The sequence below is a fragment of the Hyaena hyaena genome, unplaced genomic scaffold (genome assembly GCF_003009895.1).
Source record: "Hyaena hyaena isolate Hyena2069 unplaced genomic scaffold, ASM300989v1 scaffold_405, whole genome shotgun sequence".
In the NCBI taxonomy this organism is placed as follows: Eukaryota; Metazoa; Chordata; class Mammalia; order Carnivora; family Hyaenidae; genus Hyaena; species Hyaena hyaena.
Window position 1 is genome coordinate 404039 of NW_024081039.1, and position 13559 is coordinate 417597.

General features: G+C 42.6%; 1 protein-coding gene across 2 annotated transcripts in view; it reads left to right on the forward strand.

Moving 5' to 3' along the window:
• The window catches only part of SNX9 (sorting nexin 9), a 121363-nt gene that overhangs the window by 43696 nt on the left and 64108 nt on the right, over positions 1-13559 (forward strand). The window contains exons 1-3 of one of the 2 annotated variants that reach the window (XM_039252080.1): positions 1451-1455; positions 10369-10455; positions 13189-13263. In XM_039252080.1, the coding sequence (XP_039108011.1) occupies positions 10378-10455; positions 13189-13263 (153 nt within the window). In that variant the 5' untranslated portion in view covers positions 1451-1455; positions 10369-10377. Of the gene's footprint in view, positions 1-1450; positions 1456-10368; positions 10456-13188; positions 13264-13559 lie in introns of those variants that run through there. The other variant, XM_039252081.1, reaches the window with a different exon arrangement.

The following is a 13559-nucleotide window of genomic DNA, read 5'->3' on the forward strand; positions in this document are numbered from 1 at the left end:
CTCAGTTTTTGTCAGCATTAAAATTTACTTTTTTAAGCTACAGAATTTAGTTCTGGTACCCTGGTCCTTTATAATATGTACATACATTTTGAGAGGAGTAGGTAAGGTTTGGAGATTGGTAAAGATAGGTGAGCTTTCACTTGTTTCGAGAGTTGCAATTCCAGTTTTATAGAGACTTGTCAAATAAAGACAGTTATTCCTAATTCCCCAAACACTTGGATTAGAGCCTGGATATCAAGGGATTGGCTCACATTTTTAACTCAATTTGCTTCCTTTTATTAGGGAGAACTTTAACTGAAATGGGAACCAAGAGATTTCTGCCTTTGTAACGTATGTTGGAAGCATTTTAACCAGCCTATTTCTGGATACAAAATTTACCATTGGCTTCTCTTAGTCCCTAAACATTGGCCTTTTGCAGATCATTTGTATAAGGGCCTAGAAGAAATTTTGGTCAGCTGTTTCCTCAGTGAAGGGAAAGCTGTGAATATAGGCAAATGACCTTTCTGATTACTTTCTAAATTCAGTGGGATCATTTGAAAGTGGAAGTAAAAGGGCCTTCATAATATAAAAGATCTGGTGCTGTCCAGGGACGCAAATTCTCTCACGGCGGGGTAGTCTAGGATCCCCCCGCAGAGGACATGGGACAGGAGTGTCTACTCTTCAGTAGACCCTGATCACACAGCCCTGGAGAGTGGGAGTAAAGCAGACCTTACTGCCAGTCTCAGGTGCTTCGTTAAAATTTATTTTCTGGCTTTCAGCTCTTTACGTGAGCAACCTTAGAGCCTAGAGATTAGTTAGGCCAGAGTGAGCTCTGTAAATCTTGTAGGCCAAGGGGAGTTAAAACAGGCAGGTGAGCCTAGATTTTAAGAAGAGGAATTTACTTTGGATGTGGACATTTATTTTTAGATCTTAAGGCTAATTTCCATTCTTTTATCTGATCAAGGGAGTCCCTGAGGCTAGCTGTTACATTAAAAAGACAATTGAGAGCTTTCTTTTTTTTTTTTTTTTAATATAGCCTATTTAAAGGATCCATTGTCTGGTCATTGGTGAGTAGGATCTATTAATAGCAACTCAAACTAATAAGCCTTTGGGTGGCTTAACCAAAGATGGAAGAGACATCCAGAGAAGGGCTTGATGATGTAGCCCCCATGATCCAAAAGTTTACCCCTAAAATTAGTCTAGGAAAGCAAAGGCACAGGCAGTACGGGCAGTGTAGTGAAATGCGGTCTCCAGCCTCCCGCAAGAACATGAGATGCCGCCAGGCCCACATCCCCTAATCTCTAACACCAGGCAGGTGCTCTGGAGGGGAACTCTCCAGCACTAATCAAGCAATGAAGGCTGAGATGACACAGGTTCTTCTGGACTGGAATCTCTCCTGACAGACACACCCGACAGGTGGCACCGCTAGACACAGGGAGAAGCTTGGATCCCCAGTCTATTCGGCTGGCCACCAAGGTGCACCCTCTGGATGGTGGAGACCAAAGGGAATATTCCCGTTGGTCATAAAGCCGAGCTCTTAGGACAAACAAGATAAAAGGAAAAATCTTAACAGCTTTATCTAAGCCTTAGGTCTTCTTAAGCCACACTAATAACTAACAGGGATGTACTGTGGACTTGGGGACTGTGTGTGGTTTTAGAGTGTACCTCATTGCAGGTGACCTAGGTCGGTCTCTCCTGTTCTGTGACCACCTGACCCTATCACAGGAGTCTTCTTGAAGGCTTAGCAGCTTTTAAGTGCTCGACCCATGCCCACTAATTTTGTGGCTTTGGCTTCCAAGATGTCCCTTAGCAACAGATGACAAACAAAAGACACAGACAAAGGAAAACAGACCATCTCTGGGAGGAAATGGATCAGTAACCAAAGCGTGCTCTACCAAATTTAAGCAAAAAGTCGCTAACCCTAAGGAACTAGTTCCATAAACCTTGTCTCCTGCTAATCTCGGTTTAGAAAGCGAGTACAGGACTCTCACCAGTGTTGCTTTATTGACTCTGCAGGGAGAGATTCCAGGAGGCTGACGTGAGAAATCTCACTTTCTGTGACTGCTCGTCAGATGTCCCGGGATCTCTCACCTGCAGCAGTGACCAGGGGAGTGGTGGCCAGCAAGTTAAAGCATCTTGCCAACGGCCCCAACAGTCGGATAGGAATTCTTCCTGTGCTTCTAGCTGCACTGAGAATCAAATTAACATGAGACAGATTAACAGGAGAAAAATCAAATTTAATAGCATACATATGGGGAATCCACACAGACATGGAAATTCCAGAGACCGGCAAGATGAAGTATATATGTAGCTAGGGCCCAGAGGTGCAAGAGCACCTGGCTCTGGGGTCCCCAGACACACCAGGTTTGGCCGCTTGCCCCTGACAAAATCCAAAGGTTGAGAAATGAGATGTGGCAAAACAGGAAAGGAATTAATTTCACTGAGACCACCCCTGGGAAGACAACGGACTAGCATCTCAAAGACTGCCTCCCAAGTGCCGAAAGTACTTCCGAGTTTATGTAGGAAAAATGTGGGGCAGAGGTGGGTGGGCAGTGAAGGTCAGGATCCCACCTGTAGGGATCAGTCATGTGAGGTCTTGCTGACTGAGGGCAGACCTTTTTGCTTGAGGGGGTAGTTTTGGTTCCCATGAGTTAAGAGATAAAGTGGACAGAAGAACTGAATCACTTAGAAAGTTTGAGGTCAAAGTGGAGGGCATTGAAGTTCTCCTTCAAATACGTTGCTCTGAACTAAGGGGAAGGGAGCAAGGGTCTTTCACTTCTGAGGGAAGGAATGTACTTCACAAGGCAATGAGAAAAGCAGGTATTTAGTCATTCGATGTTAGGCCTGCCTTACAGGTGGGTCACTCAGATAACATTTATCTCAGCGAGGGGCACCTGGGTAGCTCAGTCATTTGAGCATCTGACTCTATTGGCTTGGATCATGATCCCAGGGTCATGAGATCGAGACTGAGTTGGCCTCCATGCTGAGTGTAGAGCCTACTTGGGATTCTCTCTCTCCCTCCTTCTCTCTCTCTCTCTCTCTCTCTCTCTCTCTCTCTCCCCCCCTCCCTCCCCCTCCTCCTCCTCCCCCTCCCTCCCACCACGTCCCCTCCCCAGCTCACGTGTGCTCTCTCTTAAATAAAAAAATAAATACATTAGAGGACAACTCTAATTGATAGGAAAAAATTTTATCTCAGGAAATAACTCTTATTCTGGGAAAGACCCCCAATGATTTTTCTGTGTAGTTAAGGGAGAGGCAGAAGTTTCTCTTGAGCCCTCAGGGTCCCCATCGCCTTCAGCAGAGAATAACCTTAACATCAGAGCTACGCATCTTGGAGTGGCCTGCCTTCTGCCCCTATACCTTCTTTAGAAATTTCAAGAGCAACATACCCAAAACGTGATAATTAATCCACACCCTCTAGGAAGGAGTGTCTTAATGTGTGGCCATCTTGGACCCCAACCCTGTCATACGTTAACAGTTTTACTAATGACACAGATGAAGCTATGAAAAGCATGCTTATCAGGTTTTTGATGACTCTTGGCAGGAAATGATAAGGGATAGTTGGATATAGTTTGATGATGGCTTCAGAATTCAGACAACTTAGTAGGTTGGAGCAATGGCTAAATCTAACAAGATGAAATTTTACAGGGATCATTTAAGATTCTTTATTTGATTCAAAATAAGAACTGAACAAGCAGAGGCCAGGATTTAACTGAAATCAACATTGATATAAACTGAAAAGCATTTAAGTCTTAATCATTTAGAATAAGGACAAATACATAGACATATATTATGGATGTCATAATGCTCTCAGAATCTATTAAAGTGAGTTCTATTTCTCCTGATGATCTTGATGGTTCTGTAAAAATGAGATATAGAGAGGAGTTAAGTGGTGGAGGAGTTGGGGGCCCTAAGCTTGCCTCATGCCTGAAACACAGCTAAATATCAAATCATTTTCAACACCCAGGAAATTAATCTGAGGACCGAGGGAGCAAAAATACACAACTAGAGCTGAAAAAACAGCCACAGTGTGGAGTAGGGGCTGCAGAGGGTTGATTTGGTGGAGAAAAGAACTGTGGATGTTGCAGTGGGGGTGGGAGCCCTGACCGTGGAGAAAGGAGAGAGAGGGAAATAGTGAAAGTGTGCATAGTGGATTGCGCATGGAAAACCCTTCCCCAAAACCATTGACTGGGAAAAGTAGAGGGGCTTCTGCCACAACTTACCATGAGCAGCAGAGCGCGGAGTCTGAAGTTTTAGCGGTCTGCACCATTGCTAGTGTCTGGCAGTCTTGCTGGTGCCTCTGTGGGAAGGAGGGTGGAGATCTAGGAGTGGACAGCATGGTTCGAGGATCCCCTGGGTCGCATGGGGAGTCAGATTCACAAAATACACAGACAAGGAAAGAATCCTGAAAGCAGCAAAGGAAAAAAAGTCCTTAGCCTACAAGGAAAGACAGCAGATCTTGGCCAGCCAGAAGAGAGTGGCATGATATAGTCAATGCAGCCAAGAATACTTTATCCACCAAAAGGCTGTCATTCAGCATAGAAGGAGAGATAAAGAGTTCCCAAGACAAAACCTAAAGGAGTTTATGACCACTAAACAAGCCCTGCAAGAAATATTAAAGGCCCTCTTTGAGTGAGGGTGTGTGTGTGTGGTGTGTGTGTGGGGGGGGGGGATAAAAAGCAACAAAGACTAGAAAAGAAAAGAGAAAATCACCAGAAACACCAGCTTTACAGATAACACAATAACACTGAATTCATATCTTTCAATAATCAATGTAATGTAAATGGACTAAATGCTCCAATCAAAAGACATAGGATAAATGGATAAAATAACAAGACCCATCTGTATGTTGCCTATAAGAGATGCATTTTAGACCTAAAGACATTTATAAATTGAAAGTAAGGGGATAGAAGTATCGATCATGCCAACAAACACTAAAATAAAGAGTAGCCATACTTATGTCAGACAAACTAGATTTTAAACCAAAGACTGTAACGAGATGAGGAAGGGTATTTTATCAAAATTAAGGGGTCTATCCATCAAGATCTAACAATTATACATATTTATGGCCCCAACTTGAAACACCCAAATATGTAAATATATAAATCAATTAATAACAAACATAAACTCATTGGTAAGATTCAAGAGTAGTGGGAGACTTTAAAACCCCACTTAACAGCAATGGATAGATATATAAGAAGAATATCAACAAGGAAACAATGGCATTGAATGACACACTGGACCAGATAGACTTAACAGATATATACAGAACATTTCACCCTAAAACAGAAGATTGCATATTCTTTTTGAGTGTACATGGAGCATTCTCCAGAATAGATCACGTACTTGGTCTCAGATCAGCCCTCAATGGGTGCAAAAATATTGAGATCATACCATGAATATTTTTAGACCACAAAATTATGAAACTTGAAATCAGCCACAAGAAAAATTCAGAAAGAGCACAAATATATGGAGATTAAAGAACATCCAACTAGGGCCACCTGGGTGGCGCAGTTGGTTGAGTGTCCGACTTCGGCTCAGGTCATGATCTCATGTTGTGGGTTCGAGCCCTGCATCGGGCTCTGTGCTGACAGCCAGCTCGAAGCCTGGAGCCTGCTTCAGATTCTGTCTCCCTCTCTCTCTGACCCTCCCCTGCTCACACTGTCTCTCTCTGTCTCTCAGAAGTAAATAAAAACATTAAAAAAATTTTTTAAAAAGAACATCCTACTAAAGAATGAATGAGTTAACCAGGAGATTAAAGAAGAAATAAAAATACATGGAATCAAATGAAAATGAAAACATAACAGTCCAAAATCTTTGGGATGCAATAAAGGTGGTCCAAGGAGGGAAGTATAGGGCAATATAGGCCTACCTTTTGCAGGAAGCAAGAAAAGTCTCAAATACAGAACCTAACCTTACACCTTAAGGAGCTAAAAAAAAGAACAACAAATAGAGCCTAAATCCAGGAGAAGAAGGGAAATAATAAAGATTAGAGCAGAAAACAAATGATATAAAAACAAAAAACAGATCAACAAAAATAAGAAAGAATTAACAAAATTGATAAGCCCTTAGCCAGACTTATCAAAAAGAGAAAGGACCCAAATAAGTGAAATCATGAACACAAGAGGAGAGGTCACAACCTAACACTACAAAAATACAAACAAATATAAGAGAATATTATGAAAAATTATATGCCAACAAACTGGGCATCTGGAAGAAATGGACAAATTCATAGAAACATACAAAACTACCAAAACTGAAATGGGAAGATAATAGAAAATTTGAACAGACCCATAACCAGCCAAAAAATTGAACCAAAAATCAAAAATCTCCAAACAAACAAAAGTCCAGGGCCAGTTTCCCAGGGGAATTCTACCAGACATTTAAAGCCGAGTTAATACCTTTTCTTCACAAATTGTTCAAAAAAAAAGGAAATCAAAAGAAAACTTCAAAACTCATTACTGTGATTCCAAAACCAGACAAAGACCCCACCAAAATAGAGAATTACAGGCTAATATCCCTGTTGAACATGGATGCAGAAATTCTCAACAAAATACTAGCGAATTGAATCCAACAGTACATTTAATGTATTATGTACCACAGTCAGATTTATTCCTGGGCTACAGTGTGGTTCAGTAGTCACAAATCAGTGTGATATATCACATTAATAAAAGAATAGGTAAGAACCATACAATTCTCTCAGATGCAGAAAAAGCATTTGACAAAATACAGCATCCATTCTTGATAAAAAACCCTCAACAAAGTAGGTATGACTATCCAGTGGAAAAAAGTCTTCTTTAACAAATGGTATTGGGAAAACTGGACCACTTTCTTCCACCATACACAAAAATAAATTCAAAATGGATGAAAGATCTAAATGTGAGACTAGAGACCATCAAAATCCAAGAGGAGAACACAGGCAGCAACCTCTTTGACATCAACTGTAGCAACTTCTTGCTAGATACATCACCAGACGCAAGGGAAACAAAAGCAAAAATGAACTACTGGGACTTAATCAAGATTCAAAACCTTCTGCACTGTGAAGGAGACAATCAACAAAATGAAAAGTCAGCCTACAAAATAGGAGAAGATATTTACAAATGACATATCTGATAAAGGGTATCCAAAATCTGTAAAAAATGTAACCAAAATCAACACCCAGAAACCAAATAATCTAGTTAAGAAATGGACAGAAGACATGAATAGACATTTTTCTAAGAAGACACCCAGATAACCAACAGACACTGAAAAGATGCTCAACATCATTCATCATAAGGGAAATACAAATCAAAACCACAGTGAGATAACCATCTCACACCTGTCAGAATGGCTAAAATGAACAACTCAGGAAACAACAGATGCCAGACAGAGGCTAGCCCTCTTTCTTTTCTCGAAGGAAAATCTATGTTAAGAAAATAAATCTATGTTAAGGAAAATCCATGGATTATGCACATATCAGATGTGTGGAGCCATACTTAGTATTCCAGTGCCTGGACCGTTGAGAGCTTCGGATCTGCTGATGTTTATTTTCCGGTGAAGAATGGAACTTGTGTTTAAGGCTGCTTGCTGTCTGCTATTCCCTTCACCTTCATGTGAAATACTTTCTGGTATTGCCATCGAAGACCTTCGTTACTGTGGACAGCGTGTTCAGCATACAGTATCGCGTCGTCTGCCCAGGAACTGTGTGGAGACTTAGCTCCCAAAAGTACCTGAGTCATTTCTTAAAGCGTAGCCAACAGCGGGGAAAGCAGTATCAAAAAGATGGACCTTTTTTCTGTCAAAGGCAGCATGAAACATAGTGGGACTGATTGGCCGTGGGGGTGGAGGTCAGCCTCCCCGCATACCGTCAGTGGTAGAGCGCAGGAAACCGGGAGGTGATGGGGGAGAGGAGAAGGGGTCAGATGGAAGCCAGATACAAGGATGGGGATGAGAAAAGCAGGTAATGGGTAATGGGAGACCACGCCCCAAGGCTCTGGGGGTTCCAGGCCACCCGAGCTTGGTGAGATGAGAGGAGGTGCTCAAATATGTTTTCTGTTGACATGTCATACTCGTTTGGGGAGGTGCTTTTTTGTTGTCGTTGTTCTGTTTTGTGTTCTGTTTGTTCTCCAAAATTTCTTGCCGTTCTAAGTTTTAAGAAGCATCTCTAGGCCTGTGTTTGTTTTTAAGAAGTAATATTCTTAGTTTTTCACTTGTTTCACCGAGTCGCAGGTTTGGTACACAAGTTTTGGCACCCAGGGAGAGGCTTCGGTATTCTGTATTGGGGATTAGTTAGATTTAGCCACGTTAAAAAAAAATGTTAACCAAGATTCTTAAAGAAGCAGTCACAGATCAGCGGACTCCATATCCGGCCCTTGTGTGCACACCAGGCCCTTCCCAGGAGGCCCGCAGTCCTGGGGGCTGTGTTCTGGCCCCGGGGGGACCCTCCCCCCAACTTATCTGTTTCTGCCCTCATTGCATGAGGAATTGAGATTGGGGTGACGTGGTTTTTAAAAAGTAGCCCACAGTAGGACCAGAAGAATTACATCTACTTTTGCAGCCGTATGAGCCAAAGACATCACAGTCTCGTCCTTGTAACGGCCTCAGGACGACTGTGATGCTCGCAGAGTTCTCAGTGCCTGCGACCCGCCCCCTCAGCCCCCTTCCCAACCTCTCTGGACAGAAGTCCCGGAGGACGCCATTCTGTGACTGACAGACAGTATACTGGCATTTGCTTCTAACATTTTGTAATGAAAAAGAAAAAAAAACCCTCAAACATGTAGAAAAATCAAAATCCTATTCCATTGAACACCATCAGCCTGTCGTCTCGATTCTGTAAATAATATTTTACTATACCAGCTTTATTGCATTTTTATGTATCAGTCTAATTATTCTTGATGGGTTTCAAAATAAATTAGTTTTTTTTTTCTTTAACCTTTTATCATGAGATATGAATCCTTCATCCTTGTTCTAAGGATTTCAGGCCTCATTCAGCAAGTGTGGGGAGAGTTCACTGGCAGGCACAGTTCTCGCCATGTGGTGGGTGCTCAGTAAATATTTGTTAAATGAGTACAGTTCCATTAGTCCTATTTGATTAGCCTGGTACATATACTTGAACTTGTCGCTTAGGACAGTTAATTTGAAGATAAGCCCTATGTTTCCTAGGTACATGCTGTCCCCAGTTTATGATGGACCTTGTTTTATGAGATAGTCCATGAAAGACAATTATTTAGAATTTGAAGCACATTAAACAATATATATTCACTAAATACTACAAAACTATAAGGTATATATTTTTTTATAGCATTGGTTTTCTTGGAATATGTGCGTGGCAGAATTCCTGGGAATCCATGTTTCTGGTTGATGCCTCAAGGAGCCTACTGAGGAAGAGGCTGAAGGAGACGCCGCACTCACATCAACCAGAACAGCTCTCCTTTCGTCAGTTTTCCATGAAGTTAAGATTTTATTGCAGGAAACGTTTACAAATCACAGCTGTTCGGTTACCTGGCCAGTATATCCACAGCCCCGTGTAGGTCATTGCATAGTAGGAAGTAGTCTAGTAGAAGTATGTAAATATATCTTGCCACCCACATCTTAAATTCTGAGTTCAGTTGGCCAGGGGTACTGCATTATTTTATTTTATTAAAAAAATTTTTTTTTGTTTTTATTTGTGAGAGAGAGACAGCGTAAGCAGGGGAGGGTCAGAGAGAGAGGGAGATACAGAATCTGAAGCAGGCGCCAGGCTCTGAGCTGGCTGTCAGCACAGAGCCTGACGCGGGGCTCGAACCCACGAACTGTGAGATCATGACCTGAGCTGAAGTCAGATGCTTAACCGACTGAGCCACCCAGGTACCCTAGGGGTACTGCATTATTAAAATTCATCCCAGTGGCTCTAGATAAAGCATAGTGAGCATTTTCACTGCCAGAGAATAATCTAAACACGTTTGAATCTCACGTGTATGTGTGCATGCATGGGTGTGTGTGTGTGTGTGTGTGTGTGTGTGTGTGTGTGTGTGTGTGTGTTCCTTCAGTCCCTGAGAGTGTGTGGGCCCCGAATGAACGTTATCGCTATTTCCACTTCTCACCTCTTTAAAGAAAGGGCGTGCTTTCTTCCCCTTGATGAAGCAGGTGTGTTTTGAGGAGACTTCGGGAGCTGACCTCTAACTGCAGCGTGGGCAGCCTTCCGTCTTCCCAAAAAAGAGTGGGGACCCTCGCTCTCGGTGTCCTTTTTCTTCACAGTAGGGCTGATGAATCATTTTGGTAATATGTCTTCTTTTAATTCAAAATAACCACAGCCATGGTCATGAAGTGTTTGTCCATACTGGCATGTTTACAAAGTAGACGATAAAGATTGGCTTTTTTGCTGTTAAGTTTATGTTTGTAACTTCCTCTGTTTGTCTCTACTCCCAACAGGCTCGGGTTATGTATGATTTTGCTGCTGAACCTGGAAATAACGAACTGACGGTTAATGAGGGAGAAATCATCACAATTACAAATCTGGTAAGAGAACTGTTAGGTCTACACCTGATTGTCTCATAAGGATTTAATAAGTGGATCATTCAAACTGACACATTTTTTTCCCATTGCTTATGAAGTGTTAATGGTGAAGTAAGACTCTGTTTTATAAACATTGATGAAGGTTAAATCCTCTAAAGGTAGTTGGATGGGCTTCCATCAGACAGAAATGTAGAGAGACATTCCAGCCAGATCCCAGGGACAGAGATGAGAAAGTTTCCAGTGTTTCTTGGAAGTCACAGCTATTGTTGATGGACAGCCTATGAGGCGGGTGTTCCACTGATGCTACACGTGTATTCTTTAGTGTGTTTTCCCCATGAACTCTATGAGCTCGAGACTTTTAATCTCTGTTTTACAAATGAAGGTAATGAGACACAGCGGTTAAGCAACTTGCTCAAGATCATTCTGCCTGTAAGTGGCAGAGCAAGGATTCAAAGCCACATCTGTTCAGCCTCTGAGCCTCTGCTCTTTCTCTCTGCTGGGAACACTGCATGTAAACAAGGGTCCCGATGGTCCACGGTCCACGTATGCCAGTAGCAGACAGGCTAAGGAAACTGGCTCTTAGCCAGATCAGTTAGGACCCGTGGGCCAGGCCGTAGACCTTGGACTTCATCTTTAAGTAGTGATTTCTTTTCAGGGTTTTGCTTGTTATTTTTTTGTTGATGCTGTTAGAGGCAGGTGGCGTGATGACACTTGCACTTCAGGGAAATTAATCTAGCAAAGGTGTGCTGCACGACCTGGTGTGGCTGGAGTCTGGGAATACGGCTTTCAGTGGAAGCGACAGGAGTCAGAAAAAGCTGGACACAGGAGACTTTGTGGAGTGAGCCCCAGAGGACTTGGTGCCAGATTAGATACTGGTGGGGAGAAAAGAGACAAGGATCCATGAGCTTTTTGGCTCTAACCTTTGGCCTAAGAGAATGTGGACTTATTAAAGTATATGAGTCACCAGGAAGAAGAGCTTCTTTGGAAAGATTAAATGAGTTTACGGTTAGATATGTGGAGTTTGGAGAGCAGTGAATAATTAACCCTTCCCTATAGCGTTGCGTCGTAAAAGTGGAAGTGCCGAGCTGGAGGTGAGAACTGGGAATGGCCCGGCTCCCTGAACACCGCAGAGAGTAGCCTGTGAGGAAGGTTGCCAGGGCAAAGGAGAGGCGCTGGGAAGGGAAGGGGGAGATGCAGGGGCTCCCCCTGGTGAAAGGGACCGAGGAGGGACCAAGGGCTTGAGCAGCATGGAGACCAGGGAAGGAGAACTGGGAATAACAAGAGACGGTGGCTTCTTGGGGCGCCTGGGTGGCTTAGTCGGTTGAGCGTCCGACTTTCGCTTGGGTCATGATCTCACAGTTCGTAGGTTCAAGCCCCACGTCAGGCTCTGTGCTGACTGCCAGCTCAGAGCCTGGAGCCTGTTTCAGTCTGTGACTCCCTCTCTCTCTGACCCTCCCCTGCTCACGCTGTCTCTCTCTCTCCTAGAAATTAAAAAAAAAAAAAGAGAGAGAGACGGTGGCTTCTTAATATCGGTACTATTTTCAAAACCCGTCTTCTGCGTTTTAGATACGAAAAGGAATTACTGGGTAAGAACAACATATGAGCTTTCGATAATATACCAGGTGTAGGTAAGTCCATAGGTCCTATTTTTATTCAAAGGAGAAATGAAAGATTCCTTACCCTTCTGATTTTTCTTAATGAAGAAATTGTCTTCACTTCTTGGTAAAATAGTATTGACTTTAAATTGCTCTCATGGTTACAAATGGACAAAGTTGTGGCTTCAAGTGATTTTTGAAAGAATGTGTTATCTAGATTCAGGTAGTTATTATCTAAGGCATGATTTATGAACTTAGGACAGCTTTTAACTATTGTCAGGTGAAAAGGTAGGACTTTGTTGAGATAATAGATTGGAAAGTGAGAATTCTGGTATAGAGGACTTTATTATTTAATATTGTTTATCCAGAAGAAGTGAGGAACCGTGGATCCGTTAGCTTTTCCTAAAGAGCAGGCAATCTCAAAGCTCAGTGGCTTAATCGAAAAGCCTTTTGCTGTTTTGCTCAAGAACTTAGGGGTTGGCTGGATGGTTCTGACCTGAGCCCCCTCACCTGTCTCCAGTCACCTGGTGGGCAGCTGGGGGCCGAGTGCTTTAACATGCCCCCTCTCATGTGCCTGCGATTCCCCTCCTGGGGGTGGCTGCCTTTGGTTGGGACGACAAGGAGATTGGGCCTTTTCGTTGTCATCATCCAGCAACCCAGATTATTCAAACAGCAGCTCTTTTGGGAAAAGTGTGCAAAGCCTCTTGAGGCCAGACTCTGAACTCACCCTGTTATTATTTCCACCTCAGTCTGTGGGCCACAGAGGTCACAAAGCACATCACAGCTTCCAGAGGTGGGGGTGTCCATCTGCCTCCTGACAGTCAGAGCTGCAAACCATTTTTATCATCTACCACCAACCAATAAATAGAAAGGAATTAGACAATGATGGCATTCATTTCTGTTGAATAGGCTGCTTTTCAGTCTTCAATCACTTAAGCAGTGTTTTTAGCTCATGTCGTCTTCTAAAGTAATGGAGAAGCCTTAAGAATTTAAAACTTTGAATGAGTGTTAGGTTGGTGGGAATAAAGAGCTTAACGTGAATTATTTTTTCCTGGATAACAGCTCCCAAGGCAAAATGTCTGCAGGCATTTCCAACTGTAATCTTGGTCTTTTTTCTTTTCTCTGTCTTAAACGTTACTAGGATGTTGGTGGAGGATGGCTGGAAGGAAGAAACAGCAAAGGAGAGCGCGGGCTTGTTCCCACAGACTATGTCGAAGTAAGAACTCACTGTCCTACAATAAAACCCCGTCTCTGTCAAACAGCTTTCTATGAACTGTGGAAAGTAGCAGCTTTACTTTTAATCAAAAGATGTCTACTGTAAAAGTAATACTGGCTAATTATGTAAAATGTAAACAATACATTGAAGTAGAACTGAGAAAAAATATTACCTACACACCCGAGCTCCAAAGAGTGACTCCAAATGTTTACATTAAGTTCCTTTCAGGGAAAACAACTTTTAATTACCCTGAATAAATGCCCCTAGTTTTCCTTTGTTTATATTGTGTAATAGCT